At 30.5% G+C, this 16605-nt stretch overlaps 2 protein-coding genes across 3 annotated transcripts; both read right to left on the reverse strand.

Moving 5' to 3' along the window:
• Window positions 1-351: 351 nt before the first annotated feature.
• Window positions 352-13041, reverse strand: CAH9 (Carbonic anhydrase 9). Of its 2 annotated transcripts, none has more exons than XM_085186192.1 (5): window positions 12797-13041; window positions 2575-2778; window positions 2074-2345; window positions 1420-1650; window positions 352-931 (listed from the first exon to the last, which is right to left on the reverse strand). In XM_085186192.1, the coding sequence occupies exons 2-5, from the start codon at window positions 2639-2641 to the stop codon at window positions 725-727; spliced, it is 777 nt and encodes a 258-aa protein (XP_085042318.1). In that variant the 5' UTR covers window positions 2642-2778; window positions 12797-13041; the 3' UTR covers window positions 352-724. The 2 variants fall into 2 exon arrangements, with proteins under 2 accessions (XP_085042318.1, XP_085042317.1); XM_085186191.1 differs by lacking the exon at window positions 12797-13041 and adding an exon at window positions 6419-6567.
• A 1886-nt stretch (window positions 13042-14927) lies between these two features.
• LOC146538016 (uncharacterized) lies at window positions 14928-16183 on the reverse strand. Its single transcript, XM_085187383.1, has 2 exons — window positions 15903-16183; window positions 14928-15745 (listed from the first exon to the last, which is right to left on the reverse strand). The coding sequence occupies exons 1-2, from the start codon at window positions 16030-16032 to the stop codon at window positions 15516-15518; spliced, it is 360 nt and encodes a 119-aa protein (XP_085043509.1). The 5' UTR covers window positions 16033-16183; the 3' UTR covers window positions 14928-15515.
• Between the last annotated feature and the right edge of the window lie 422 nt (window positions 16184-16605).

The raw sequence follows: 16605 nt of genomic DNA on the forward strand, positions 1-16605 counted from the left end.
AAATATTGCATGTTTGTTTGATTTGCGTTTTTTTTTATTTATATTAATATAAATATAAGGTATTTAATGAGAAATAAAAATAAATAATTGTGTTATTTTGTTTAATATGTAATCTTGATTTTCTTGTTATTTATTGTTAACAATTTTTCAGGTAAGAAAAATATTGTGTATATATTTGTAAATTTTATATATTTAATCTGTATAGCGTATTATTTCTTTTTTTTTCAGTCAATGTTTGGTGCAGATAACTACGCCACATAGCTGCTTTATTTAGCACTCTATATTTAACTTAAGTATATCAATGTATATTTTATTTTAACACTGTATTATAATTAAATAAAACAAGCAAAATTATTTTATATATTTATTTACACATATTATTAATAACTTACACATAATAATACTATATGCACACAATATATCTATAGGGCTGTATATAATGTCAAGGCTCAGACATCGATTTAATCGATTAATGGGTAAACCATATAAATCGATATATTGTTTAAATGGTAAAAACAAGCTTTTATATAGAAAATATGTTGTTATGTAGTTGTATGTATGAGTATCCCTATATATATATTTATATATTACAATGCACACAATCTTAGAAAACTTAACAAATACCCATAATTTGGCTTTGATTATATTCTAAACCCGTAAAACGAGACGTGACTGGTTAACATGAATCGTAAAATTTAATGGTAGTTAAACGTTTTCATTATAATTAATCATCGAATTCAGCGATGTCGTTTTCAGTCTTCTTATGTCCAACCCAATCCCATTTAGAGTAATGGAGCTTCGATTTTTTGAATTTAGGGTTTTTAGATGTAATGCGAACGAATATACGACGGCCGAATAAAGGTTGTAGCTGTCTGAAGTTGTCTACAAGTGGTAAGTTCAAGTTGGAGAGGAGGCCACGGAAGTTGTCCATCTAAAATGTTTTAAAAAACTTTAATAAATAAAAAAATCGGTAAATACTTATAGGTATTTAAATGGAGACCACGCCACTATTTAATAGTTCATATTTTGTATAGAGCCGCAAATATTATTATATATCATAATAATTTGCATTGGTTATGGGGTCTTATTTAAATTAAGATAAAATCTATGACAATATAAAAATATTATCAAATTAAGTCACCTTACGAGCCACTGTTCAGCAATTCAAAAGTACATTTATTAAGATATTCCGAAAATTACTAATGACAAAAATTGTTTCATATTTTTGCCATAGCTAAATCACTGAATTCCGTATATAGTGGGGTGGGCAGAGGGAACCTAGTGCTAAAAATCCGTTTAAAATTCATCCCTCCAAGTAAGCATCGAATAGACAACCGTCGTGTTTACTAGTAGACGCTGTTCATCTGCACCGCGACGGTGCAGATGAACAGCAGTTTAAAATAAAAACTTAAAACTTACCTGGAAAACAGAAATAGGTAGATAATCGGAGAAAACGACCCACGTGACAGCCTCAGCGCAAGGTGGGGTGGTCAGAGATCCCTTGTAAGTGTAAAAACGCTCCGTGTCCAGACCAGCGAGGATTGAGGAGAGGGAGAATGTATGGGGGAGTTGCATGGTTGTGTTGTAGTTCTCGATGGCCGATAGGTTCTTAATGAGGGGGGTCAGGAGTTTAGCGTCGAATTCTACTACCTGTAAGAATGAAATACCTAATAATATATTCCATTTTTAATTTCGCGTTTTATCCTGTCATAGAGTAATGTGTGGAATTCAATATTGTGCTCTGTCATGGGGAGATTGAATCTCCAACTATCGGAGCAATCAGAGGCTGACCCACTGCGACTTATTAATATTTTATATAAATAAATAACAAAGCTCACACTTTTTGAAGAAAACAGTTATAATAAACGACTAATATCATATATTGTTTAAATTTATCCAATAAAGAAAAAGACTTTTTAAAATGCGAAATTACAATTATTAAACACTGCCGTATATGGGCCTATTAAACCCACATCTAGTACTGTACACGTACCGCCAGTTCTTCTTGCTCTACCATTTTGTCTTAAATTAAGTATTTATAATAATATAAAATTAAGAAAACAAATCAATTACCTGGTAGAAGAAAGCAAGGACACACAGACCATCAGGATGCTGGAGAGCTTCAGTTAAGCTTCTGTATTTCTTATTTCTATGAATGATATGCATTTCCAAAGGCAACCTCATGTCATTGAGAGTGTGTTCAGAACCACGGTTGTTCTTATCACCCCAGTGGAAGTGTAGCCCTTCAATTTCATATTCATTGTCTAACGGGCCCCCGAATATGTATGGTAGACGGAAACCTTTCTTTTCTTCTTCCGATGAGTATTTTGGTATGTTTAGTGCAACTAAAATCATAAATCAATTACATAAATATTAATAAACTAAGCTATTTATTATTAGTAGGCTTAACTATTATATATTATCTATTAGAAATCGATTCATTTATAACAAATACTTTATTGTGCAAAGTATAAGAATTAATATGTGGACTAAATTATTAAACTTAAGAAAAAAAAATATAACGGTCATATTATGGGAAGCTTTTTGATGAAACAAGGTCTCGTACAAAAATACCTGAATGTCCATTATTAGTTAGAGTGAGGGGTCCAGGCAAGGGGTTCTGATATCCAATGAGCTCCATAGCCGGAATAGATATGGGGATGGCCTGTCGTGCAGATATCGCAATAGGGGACTGCTGACGTCCGCCGCACGCCGGATGGAGGACCGCCCAGCGACGCTGATCCGACGCGCGGTAACCCCAGCCATAGGCCAATGATACTGTGCAAATTTAAATTAATATTATATAGTAGGTAGGTACGTTTGGCGAGTCGTGGCTGGCCTAAAGTTTGCTGAATTGCTGAATGTTAAGAATCGTTGTTAGTTTTCATTATTTTCTTCCGAGAAAACCTAACTTGAGCCGCCGATTTTTACATATTTCGATTCGATAATTTTTACGATGAATTATGACCGTAATCAATAGGAACTACTTATGTCTAAACTAAATCCCATAGGAATTATCTATAGCCCATAATATTTTTTTATAAAATCCAATCGAGATTGAATATCTCTAAGCTATGCTAATATCATTTATTGAATATCTCTAAGCTATGCTAATATCATTTATTGAATATCTTACAATCTCACGATGAATTTATTTTTAAACAATCACACAGCAACACAATGTTATTAAAACAAAACGCCAGCGTGCACGGCTGCTTTAAAAATAAATACTAACACAATAGGTATTATTGTTATATACTGTAGTAATTGTAATATCGATAATATATTATTTATTTAGTTAAACCTAAAGAATAATACATATTTATTATATATCTAATATCTCATTTTGACGACAAGAAAGGAAAAATTGGTGAAAAGTTGTACTTAAAATTAAAGTATGGCCAAAGTAGGATTCGAACCCACAACACACCTTAACTATCAACCAATAACGTCATTATGTTAAATTATAACATAAAATATTAAGGTAATAAGTTTTCTTGTACCCAGATTTTATTACTGACCAATTGACAAGTAGACTACAAATCAATGCCTCGTTAAAACCACAAATATACACGCAGACGTGTCGCGGTTAGGAATAGCTAATTAAATTCATAGTAAAAACTAAAATTAGGAGTCGTTTTGTCTCATTATCAATTCACATCACTGGCCAAGGATATTGAGGATTTGCAAAAGACCACCTTATTATACTCCATTATGTTAAAATGTTCAAATTATTCTTCTCACAAATTATGACACCGTTTTTACGATATGCAGGAGCTATCAATCAATCTGTTCACTTTTGGCAATTTAAATACATATTCTAAATGGAGAGAATAAATAAGAATAGTCTTAGTAGAGCTATCTACTGTAACTGAAGATATTTATTTGTCTGTGAAAGTTTAATATTTTTTTATGAATTTATACTTGTAAGAATTTAAAAAGTGAACTGTCATTTACAAGCACAAAGACATATTTTTACTTATTTATTATATTAATGTTTGTAGTCACGTAGGTATTTATAGGATTTCTAAGACACTTCATGGGAAGCGTAACTTTAAGCTTCAATAGTTATAAAATAAGACAAAGATTTCTTAGGGATATATGGTAACATAAGGAAATACCGTAAATACTTACGGTGAAGTCATTTAAATATAATAATTTAGATCTACCCCAATATTTATACTACACACGTTATGTATTTAAGCAGCGTGAAATAATATACGGATGCTAAATTACAGCTTTTACTTACTATAATCACATGCAGTAAGGATGTTGACATAAAAGTATCAATATTTAACAAATATATGAATTCCTCTTTACAAATATTCCATATTTTGCGGCTTTTGTAGAGAAATGGGAGAACTATGTGATTTCTTTTGTTTTTGAACATGATTATATGAGTGGCGGAACTCTACATTGCGTTAAATAAAATATTTATATATATATTATAAATAATTTTGAGGTCGTCGTGGCGTAGGGGACAAAATGGAAGAGGTGTCTTAGCACTAGGTTTCCTGGTTCCCTCTGCCTACCCTATGTGCGGGATACAATGAAGCCGAAAAAAACGATTGTTTCAAACATCAAACCAGCGCGTTAATTTCTTCCTAAAAACCGCGATATATTTACACGCAATTTAACCGAATAGCTTAATAAAACATTCAATTCGTGCCGATTTTGTTCAGAATATTAATGGAAGCACATTTAAGACGTTAACATTTTTAAAATAGACGTTAGGTTAAAAATTTTATATTTTTTCTAAATAAATATTTTTCTTTCCAACGTGTGGAATAACACTTTAAAAAAAATGTAAAAAAAAATATTAAATTTGTGTGAAAATTCTATATATAACTGGAAGACACTAATAGTTGTGTTTTAAATGATAAGTCCATATATGGAGTCCACGCTACCTACATTTTTCTCGTGGCATTAGCTTAGGTTATATTGGATATTGAGAAAATATATCTCAATATATATAGATATTTTAATTGAAATTTTTAATTTATTAATGTTTGTGTTATTAATTATACCTTTATAAGATAAAGGCGTGAAGAAATGCACCAGTCTCAATTCGTAACCTTATCTCAATCAAGAGATTAGTTCGTGACATTAGCCTTGTTTTATTTTATGTATAGTACCTTCTTAATGTTCATACATAGATAATGTGACCAGACGTCCCGGCTCGAACGGGAACGTCCCTTTTTCGTTTGTATGTCCCGAAGAGGGCACTGGGACGTAAATAAATAACCGAATGTAATATGAGACAAAAGCACCCAAATTTTAGATCAATTGTCATGTTCTACATGAAATAGGCAAATGTTACTTTTTAATACAATAGTTTTTTTTTTAATTAAAGAAAAAAAAGTGATGTTCCGTTTTGAGATGATAACAGAGTGGTCACGTTCTATATAAATGTACTATTAAAGTTAACACGTTATAATAAATGCATTAAGACGTAAATAGCAAACACAAGCGACCTTTTACATTATCTAACGTAATATGAGGTCAAATTTGCTGAAATAATTTTCACGCCTAATACATTGATGTCGTATGAGTTATGACACGATTTTGCAAAGGCTATTGTAATTATTTCATTATATGCTTTGTTAATTTGTGACAAACGATTATTTTTTAAGTGAAGTAGAAAATTTTAGCAATATAGATAAAATTAACAATCTTACTTAGATTGTAAATTTATATGGTTTTTAATTTTTTTGTTAAATAAAGTTATGTAATGTAAGACTGAATATTAAATATACATTTTTAAATAGTAGATATTATTAAATATTTTTTTCGAAACTCTGTATGAATAAAATATTGTATATTATATTTTTGGTATTTTCATAAATATAAGTGTCTAAATACAATTTTAAAACATGATTAAATATACGAGCAATACGTTCATGTAATTCTTTTATTTTAAAGTTGATATAAAAATCCACAATATTATTGTTTTATCGGATGTTTGTGCGATCCAATGCAGGAGAGGAAGGAGCCACGTGTTTCACGTATCTTTTTATTCATTTTGCTTTGTTTAAACTTAGTTTTAATTTTTGCATGCAACAATTAGCCCTACATAATATACTATTATAATAAACCTTCAATTTTATCTGATTTTCTGTGTGTACGTCAATTAACATGTATAAATCTATTTTAATTATATTATTAAATTAAAATTATTTTTAATTATACAATATTTTATTTAGTAATATTATCTGTTTAAAATTAGGTAATAACTTATATTTTTTTAATTATAGCAAAAAAAAATTATAAAAAGTAATTTAGTAGGTATATTTAATTTATTTCTTATAATTTTTTGTGTTCTATATATTAGCCATCAATAAATTATAATCTCGTAAAAAAATATTAAAAAAAATATAACGCTTATTTTTTAAATAAAAAATATTTTTTTATAACTTACCATGTACCGCTAAAATAGCGATGACAGTTGAAATGACAGATGTCATTTTTAAATTTAAATATTATTTTTTAAATTAGATAATTTAATATTTGTTAGTGATAGAACACTGATGCTTCCTTCCCCGCGGCTCGCAGTTTATATACTACACATACGCATCTTGTGCACTGCGATTTCAATGGCCTAGCGCGTCATCCACGTGAGAACTAACCCTTAAACGTTTCATTATATTTTCTTCTTAATTTTTGATCGATTCTTTTAATAGTTCATTTACAAAAAATACTATTATTTCTATAAAAAAATGTTGGTTTACTACACATTATCTATTTGTATTTTGTCTGTTATAGGGTTTTATGACTGTTTATATAGATAAGTATTTTTTTCAAACAGTAGATTATAGGATTATCTACTCAGTAATTATTAAAATTGTAAAGTTGTCCGTATTTACTGTTATAATTATTTTATGGATGACGCATATTAGTGTAAGTATTAGGTAATATATTATTAAAGACAAAATATATGTCTATTTATGTATATTTATGAATGCACTTAACAAGTAAAGTACAATAGTAATATTATGAAAAGTAGGTCATGTATTAAGTTAACAAACATTAGCTACAGCCGCGGCCAAACGTATTAGACATCCCCAATAAACTTACTAAATATCTACGTAGATTATTTGTGTAATGACTAAAAATTCTTTCTCAAAGTGAAATGGGTGCTATAAAAGCAACTTAAAGCAATTTATGGCTTATTTTAGCGATGATAAAAAACTGGTGCAAAATAAATAAATACTTTTACAATCTGTTGGCGTTTAGCGTTTAATCAGTCTGTATGTAGAAGTTTTAGCGTGAAGATGATATAATTTTAGTTTTGGGATCAAATTGTGAATATATATATTAAAATACCGAAAACAAAATTTTAAAAATCGTATAAATGAGTAAAACCATAGCAAGGAAATTACAACAAGATGCAAAATTATTTAAAAAAAAATAATAAATATCTACATATTTAAATGATTGTGTGTTCCATTGTTTTTCTTCTAATCTTATACGCATTTGTAATTTCTTACATGTTTCGAATATCACCATGATTGCGTAATTATAAACTTTGGCATTTTTGGCAATTATAGTGATAGAAGTATGTATGCACCGTTTATTTTTAAAAAAATATATGTTTAGATTATTTTAACACAAAAGACAGCAAAGGCATGAAACTGAAATGGTTGTAGTGTGCCTAATGCTTCTGTCTTCTATAATGTACCTATTATACTTTGTATAATATATTAACTGTGACTTAGGTATAATGCTTGTACATGTACCTAAATATAAAAATGTTACATCACTATTTCATTAAAGATAACATAAAATATTGATATTTTTTCTTAAAAAAATGTATTGTAATTAATATATTAAATAATGCCTCAAATATATACTTATAAGTGAGAATACGTTTATTGATGGAAATTATCATTATTTAGGTATTGTTTTATTTACTATTTTATTGCATAAGTATTTTTAGGTGTTTTGCCTGAAATCGCTGTATTCGTAGCGCATCTGTAACTTATCTACTTAACTCCACAAGCCGTGGATTATAAACTCTTACGTATGTACGTATATGTAGTAATGTTTACAAATATGAAAAATATAATTTTAGATTACTTATATGCAAGATTAGTGTTACATTTGACTGTCTGTGTCGCTCTGGTAACGAGGCAAATTGCGGTGTTGAGTACCGCCACTTAACATATAATGCCTCCAGAATTCAGCGGAAAGTGGGAAACGGAAGTATCCTATAGCGAATGGCGTGTATTAACACCAGGTTCCCTCTGCCCTGCTTTGTGTGGGGTAGGTACAAAGTAAAGATAAAAAAGAAAATAGCAATTCATTGTTTTAATTAATTATTTTATACAATATTTATTGTACTTATTGTATTCTATTTTTGCCACTACAAAAAAATGAGTAACTTAAAAAAATAACAATACTAAGAAGAAAAGCCTATTATACTTATTTGAATCAAATTATCAATTGCGTCTCATGCAAGATAGCTACCAAGATTGGCATTTAATTATTAAATAGATATTTAATAATTAAAGCGTAACATTGACCTTAAAAAGAACAACTGTTGAGTATGTTGCCAGCTTCCGAACCAGTGCACTGGTACACTTTATGTTCTTTCAACGATTCAAAATTGCTTTCATAAGTCTTTTTGAATAAAGGATATGTTAAATGTTAAAGGTCTAAGAGACCTCTTCAACTATTTTTTTACTAAAAGTACTAGATCGACGACGTACATGTTAACATCAGCCCAATGGGCCCGAATACAAAGGATGATAGCATAACATTTGGAGATGATATAAAATATTAGATTAATAGTCAAAACATACCATTGATTAGTTTCATAATAAATAATAAATGATCTAATAACGGCTACCTGTTGATAGCTAGCTATATAACTATGATAATTTCTCTTTGAGGCTTTGATTTGTAGACCTTTTGTAGTAAAACATCGTTCATGTTAGACACTATAGTATATTATTATATTGTAACAAGTACAAGTCGCTGAAATTCCAAAGAAATAATTTACATAAGTCACAAATAAGGTATTTTATACGAATATCATTGACATTCAAGGTAAATATGCTTTTGTTTCGTTTAGAAATTGAAAGAAAACATTTTTTTAATAAAAAATATTTTTAATTAAAACTTTACACATTTTATTAACACTTAATAAATTGAGTTTACTTTTGCAGAGTTTAATGGTGTATATTAAATCTTTTATGTTCTATAAAACCTACATTACTCTTCCATTACCTACTCACAGAGTGGCAGAAAAATAATGCAGAACCACAACTACTGGACGTAGATGCTTGAAGTTTAAGTAGATTCCTTTCCTTTCTATTTGTAGGGAAGTAAAAAATGGATTTCACGCTGACAAAATTATGGGCGAAAAAGACGTAGAACTACTAAGTACCAGAAAGGTCCTGGTCAAGGGGAACTTGTATAAAGGAGTGCATATGTTGATAATGCTGTTACAATTTGAAAAAAAAAAAAATGTTAAATATTAAAATAATCCGCCGTAGACTACGGTCACCATTCACACAATGTCCAAAAATAATAAAAAATATCGTGTTGAAATTCAATCCATATATTCAGATCTACGGTTCCATGATTTCCTGACAAAATAGTATTTCTACTTCCGGTTGACATAGAATTATGAAATTTGGCAGCTAGCATCTACAGGTAGTGCAAGTTCAGGAAAAAATCTGAAAACTATACATTTGTGGTTAAATCCAAATTTGTACGGAACCCTCGGTGGACAAGCCCGACTCGCGCTTGTCCGGTTTTTTTTAACACACCGTAATGTTGTATGTAACAGGAAGACACAGGATAGACATATTTAGGATAACGATCTAGGTTCCGCAATCAATGCTTCTTGGGGGACAGACAGACCCTGACTACATAAACATAAAACTAAAAAGAAAAAAATAAGCCCAATAGTTTATTAGGATTAACTGTCGTATTCTAACAAAATGCTTTATAAGGGCCATCGTGGCGCAGTATCAGCGTCGTTTTAGGTTCGATTCGCATTTAGGGTAAAAAATTAAGAATCATTTCTAATATTACCCTCTAGTAACAAGACAGCACAATAACCCTTTACTTTAAAGTTACAGGCTAAAAAATACTCGTATCTTAATAAATCAATAAAGCAAACTAATATAATCTACATATCCATGTTCCTGCCGTTATTATTTCCTTACCTCGCGACTCTTATTCATGAACAATTAATGAATTAGTTTTCCGCAGTTTTAATATTCTGTTGAGAGCGCTCATAACTAACTCAATCATTAGATTTAGCATACGTATAACTATTTTGTCAATTAAGATATTTTAAACACACCGCTAAGTAATTTTCATACAATGTAGCAGCGAAGTGCTGTGGAGGTTAAAAGTTAAATGATTAGAGCGTTTTAGATTTATTAGTAGATACGTAGTATAATATTGTTTTTAATTATTGGTTGTGGTATTGTGTCGTTTGTTCCCCACTCGAGGAAATGAAATACTTATTTACATTTAAATTTCCATTTCTTCGCTGTGGTGTCGATGCAAAGGGCGGTGTTGACTTCCGCCACTCAACACGCAATGCCTCCAGAGTTCGGCGGAAAGTAGGGAACGGAGTGTCGTAGCTCTAAGTTCCCTCTGCCTACTCTGCTGTGTGCAGGATACAGCGTGAAGATGACTTTTTTTACATACATGCAAAATTTCAACTTTCTATGTCCAGTAGATTCATCTGTGCGTAAAGATACAGCATACTGCCCAATCGAAAAACGAGTATATTATATAAAAGTAAGTATAAATATAATTAAATAAAAAAAAATAGTATAAATTAAATATATGTCAATTCACAGCGCCTCGCTCGAATCTCATAACTTAAAATCATTAAAATTCAACTACCGTCCAAATCAAATAAAATCAATCACACAGGACAGGCGGAGCTTGGCCAGCGTAAATCATGTTCTGGCCAACTAAATTGATAATAGGCTTCACACTACCATGCTTTATTGTTTATTCGACAGCCATAGCGGTCTATGGCGCTTCGGGGTCCCTTTATAGCGGTGGGAGTGAACTATGTGAGGACACTTGCATTATCATTTACGAAATTAAAGATCGTAAAGAACACTAGTGGATCCGGCATGGCTTCGCCCGCTTGTACAACACAATTATTGAACGAAGCGAGCGGAGCGCTCTACTAGAGACTTTTTACACTCTTCCAACAATAAGCTCCCAAACGGTTTGACTGATTGAAATGAAAATTTGCAAACATATAGATGAGCACGTAGATGGTTTTAAGCGAAAAAATTGTAAAAATTCAATGGACTTAAGGAATTATCAAGTGAAGGGGTTCGCGCCCCTACTTTATTTTTCATCTCTATTTCTTTCATGATAATATTATAGATAATATCCATAAATTGATAGCTAAAGTTTTAGCTAATTCAATAAATCACTTATTTTGTGACAATATTGTCGGATGTAACTCTTTATATTGACATCACTTTTTGATTTGTGAGCGGATTTGAAATAAAAGACAGAATGTAATAATAAAAACTGTATTTAAATGGATTAAGCTGTTTCTGAGATTAGCGTAACCAAACGAACAGATAAACAGAGAAAGAAAATTTAATTTATTGTTATTATTTTCCTATATATTCCATGTACAGACACCGATCAGTTACGATTTTATTATAAGTATTTATGTATAGATTTAGTTAATGTTTGGACCATTGTATGATAATTAGTATGTTGATTTTTTAATTTGTTTTATTTGGTAAGTGATGTAAATTATCTTGTTTTATGTTGTACCTAATTGATGATTGCTAGTCGTGGCGCAGGGGCACAGTGTGCGTGAGTGCCGCCACTCAACACGTAATACTTCTACCTTTACCTCAACATCAACATTATCCTAATACCCTCTTCCATTTTCCTAGCATCTTTAATTTTTTAGGCTTACAGCGTGCCTCGCTTATAACACTGTTAACTTAGAAAATGTTAAAACACTCCGGTGTCCGCTTTCGAATAGAACTTGATTTTTATTGATCTGCGGAACGCAGAGAGAGAGAGAGAGAGAGAGGGAAATAATTCATTCGTCGGAATAGGAAGGATATCCACAAACATCACGTTTACGTTCCACCTTGGCCTCTGATAGCTTTCCCTAGGCTAACACAAGATAGTTAAATAAAATTCTAAATTAATATAAATTAAAAATTAGCCTACTTTTTTCTTAACTTAAGCTATAATCTTATCAGGAAAAGAATATTTATAAATCTTTTGTTAAAACGACATTTACTTATATTAACCAGTCTTAACCATATTATCAATCCATATTAGCATCAATCAAGCACTTCAAAATAATAAGGTTAGGTATATTAATAATAAATAATAAAGTCACCAAGAATAACCTATGCTATTGACATAAACTTAATATAACGGTAATGGTATTGATAGTTTTTTTTTTCACTCTCCCTATCCCATAAGGTAATTAGCGGGAACCTAAAGTTCCTAAACCTACACCTTCCATGCCCGACCACCGCCCAATTTTCAACAGCCTGTCTTGGTACCAGAGAAGCAGTTGACAATAATTCATTCCTCCGATAGGGAATCGAACACAAAAACATCGTGTTTAGTTTAGACGGCGGCGGTGGGTCGTTGCGCACGCAAATTGACAATTGTTTCAATTCTTTAATTTTTTTTTAATAACAATAGGGACTTATTTTGAGTCCCTGCTTAAAACAAAAGAAAAAAAATCCTTCATTTTTACTTTTCACTCTTTTCTTTCCACCTATCCCTTAACAAATTTAGCTATAAATAATTAATATATACTTACCTATAATGTAATTGTCTACTACCTGGTTAAACCAAAGAACTCATTGTTAGTTAAATTAAATATTCTAATCGTGTAGTGGCGCCAGACGTACAAAATATACGCGATTAATTTAAGGCAGTTCAGGATATTTGCTTATTTATTTGTTACTTAATAACAATTTTTAAATGAATTATAATAATTTTTAATTAAATCTAAGTATTACCTACCATTTGCGGTATAAAGACGTGTTCAAGCGCAATCTTGTTTCTTGCAAAATACCGGCAGAGTGCTGGCAGGAGAATGCGCGTCTCAGACCGGAATGGCGACACATCGTCCATAAAAATGTGGACAAGTACGAAAAACAGCGCATAGAAGATCTCGATGCCAAACGCCAATTACGGAAGACTCAACTCAAACCCTCTTACACCTATACATATAATGATGCTGGCCAACTGTACTGTGCGTCCTGTAAGCGGATTTTCAAAACGAAATTCGGCTTAGCGAATCACATAAGAGCCCACCCCAATACTAAAATTAAATAAAATAATTTGCAAAAGTCTCTCCATCTTTTTCTACAGGATCTACCCTACAGGACCTACCTCAGTGTTACATAGATAAAGTAAATGTAATTTCAGGCGATAAAAGTAAAAAAAACTTAGTTTTTATGTTAATTGATTTAAAAGCATTTTTATAAGTTATTACTTTATATTAATAAATTATTTGTAATAGCAAAATTTAACTGGCCTTAAACATCTATATGCCGCCAAGAACTAAGATTAAACGATAATTTTTTATCAAACCTATTGAACTCAAAACAATGATGCAAGTAAAAAATTTACAATTGCTTAAACTCCAAATATAGATTATTGTTGACCACCTCATGTGTCGGGCTTTTAATATCATATTCCCACATGGAAGAATAAATTATAAATGTGTATAAATGTGCTTATAATGTTTTAAGTAATTAACATTTTCCCCAGACAGGAAAAATTAAGAAAAATAGTGACTTAATCACTCATTTTTTTTAAATTGGCAGGCAAACCTAATACATTATTTAAGCTCACGACTGCCTTCTGAAAAGGTTGTTCCTACAAACTCTCCAAAAAACAGTGATGAGTCCGAGCAGTGACGTAAGTACTTATTTACCAGCGGGATACTCATCCTGCCTAAGGCGGCACATTTAGAAGGGCGACAAAATTGCGGACGATTTTTATACAATAATATTTTAAATATTAAATAATATGCACAACAATGTACACAGTAAGCTTCATATGACGAAAGAAAGGAACGTTTATATTAATTAGTAAAACACTTACATTTAAAATAAAATAAAACAGGATTCTAATACATTTCTCTTTAGCGGTGGAAAAATTAACAGCACACAGCTTGAAAACGTGTAAATAAGCCACGTGGAGGGTCCTGGTGCAGGAAAAAGTTGAATATTAAGAAAAGAATGCAAAGAAGCCGTCATGGCACAAGGGCACTAAGGTGTGACTGTAACCTGGTGGTTGTGTGCTAGATCAGAGACTCACTGGAGAGAATGAATTATTATTTATTAATATTTTTATTTCTTTGCTCTGGCAGCAAGGCAAAAACCCTGCATTGAGTTCCGCCATTCAACACGCAATGCCTCGAAAAATTCGGCGAAAAGTGGAGAACGGACCCAGCAGTTAAATAAAATTCAGTTTTCTAAGTTTTGTCAAAATCACTGCATAAATAGATAAGGTGAAAAGAAATTAGTAAATTTATGAATTAAAGAGTTTTTCAAATAATTTATTATATAGTAGTTTCATGTTTGAGAGTCAGGCCAACGTCCGCACAACAAATGTGTAGTTTCAATCCTATAGTAAGAAAGCATGTAGCTCTAATTTAGTTTACAATAGACGCCTAACAAACTAAATTTGTAATGAAATAAAAGCTTTCGTACGATAATAATCTATGTATAGTCTACCTCTACTCTGGTACCAGTGAAGAACATAGAAAAATATAATAACACACAAAACAGAAAATTAAAAATCAATTTTTGTAACCTACCAATTTATCTGACATGACTTAAATGTATATTACATAACTTTAACAATAGTGACATTTAAAGGTAAATAAACAGTTACATTTGTATTTCACAAAAAGGTTCAAAATTAAATAACATTAATCAATATCATAATCTTTATTATTAAAACAAAAATCTACATTATATACTTAAATATAAAAATCAAAGCTCAAAGCATAATAATGTACAAATTATTGAGTCGAGACAAAAATCCTAAAGGAGACAAAAATTATTAAACATTACTTAATATAAAAAATATGTTAATGGCAAACTCAGCTACCCCTCAGCTGCAAACAAAAGCCTGGCAAAACTTTGGTGTCAACAAGATTGTGAATATAAGATAGCTCCTTTTACACAATATGTCCCCATTAAGAGTTAAAAAAGAAGTGATGATGATGAAAAAAACTTACTAACAGAAGATATAATGGGACATTCTCAATGCTCCTAGACATTGCTAGCAAAAGTGAAGTGGGCTTAACTATAAACAAATGCAAACCTAAGATAATGACTGACAATACTTCTTGATAATGAACAAATAGACTTAAATTCCATCAAATAAAATAAATCAAGTGACAACACTTTACTTTCCTGAATTTTGGTTAAATAATATAAAATTTTGTTTTTAACGGCAAGTCTAACTTAGTATTATTATAATATTATATCTATATTAATTATGCATTAAATTGCCCACTAAAAACTAGAATCAGAATCTTGAAGAGGGTTCCCAAACAGCTTCTTGATTTTCTCTGGAACTGGCACTCCAGAGTGAGCTGGCTTTGGCCTCTTTTTCCATGTCGATTTTTTAGCACTTTTCATTACACTTCCAGCGACAGGAAGCGATTTTTGCTCTTTAGGTTTAGGGGTAGACATCTTTGGAACAGTGCTTGTCCTTCGTCTCGTTGTCAATGTAGTGTTTTCAACTATAAATAATAAAATAATTGAGTTACTTTAATGCTACAATGGTATAGAACATCATAAACAAAAATTATGATATTAACCTAAGCAAACAATTTAACATATCACAATAAATACGTATTACGTTAAAATAAAAATATTAGAATTATTTAATTGTTGAACCTTTTAGTATTTTTTCCGTTTTATTCTTAGATAATGCCTTTTTAATTGTTGCAGGGGACGCCTTAGGTTGTGTTTTTACGATCGGACGTTGCACTTTCGGCGTCGCTTTAGTTGTTTCTCTTGGTGCCATTGTTTTTACTTTTCTCTCTTTCAAACTTATTTTAAAAAATTAGGTGATAAGAAACTTTAAAGAATTAAATACAAGTAAAACGAATAATGATCAAGAATAACTACCGCATTTCAAATTTGTTTTTAACGACGTTTGGAAGTAAATGCTGCCAGCTTGCCATATTTTCATCAAAAATAATTTTGTCTATGGTGGCGTAAATTTTGTTAATAAATAATACGGTAAATGGTAATTTTAATATTAAGTATAGTATGGTAGCAACTTAGATGATGTAGAAATAATAACGAAATTTATTTTTTGTTGTGACATTTAATAATAGCTTCAGATTAACAAATATTTACCGTTATTAAAAATATTTTATTACACAGTTATATAAACTACGATATAAACTAATAAGAAATTTAAAACGAGTGATCCTGTAAATCTTTAAATAAGTTTTAAATATACATTAATAAAAAAATAATTTTAAGCACTTATTAAAAGATTTACAGAATTAAGTTAATAAATAAATGTAAATAATAATTTATAATGATAATTACTCTATGAAACAAATACAAAATATTTTTAAATAAAACC

This window comes from Heliconius melpomene, chromosome 6 (genome assembly GCF_056956725.1).
Source record: "Heliconius melpomene rosina isolate 202511_hmr_F chromosome 6, ASM5695672v1, whole genome shotgun sequence".
NCBI classification, from domain to species: Eukaryota; Metazoa; Arthropoda; class Insecta; order Lepidoptera; family Nymphalidae; genus Heliconius; species Heliconius melpomene.

Bases quoted from the DNA above. Each gene is read 5' to 3' on its own strand.
- CAH9 (XM_085186191.1), bottom strand. From the start codon at position 6,464: ATGACATCTGTCATTTCAACTGTCATCGCTATTTTAGCGGTACATG. The intron at 2,779-6,418 runs GTAAGTTATAAA...AAATTTGCACAG, and splicing joins CGCTATTTTAGCGGTACATG to TATCATTGGCCTATGGCTGG. The intron at 2,346-2,574 runs GTATTTTTGTAC...TTATGATTTTAG, and splicing joins AACTAATAATGGACATTCAG to TTGCACTAAACATACCAAAA.
- LOC146538016 (XM_085187383.1), bottom strand. From the start codon at position 16,032: ATGGCACCAAGAGAAACAACTAAAGCGACGCCGAAAGTGCAACGTCCG. The intron at 15,746-15,902 runs GTTCAACAATTA...TATTATTTATAG, and splicing joins AACGGAAAAAATACTAAAAG to TTGAAAACACTACATTGACA.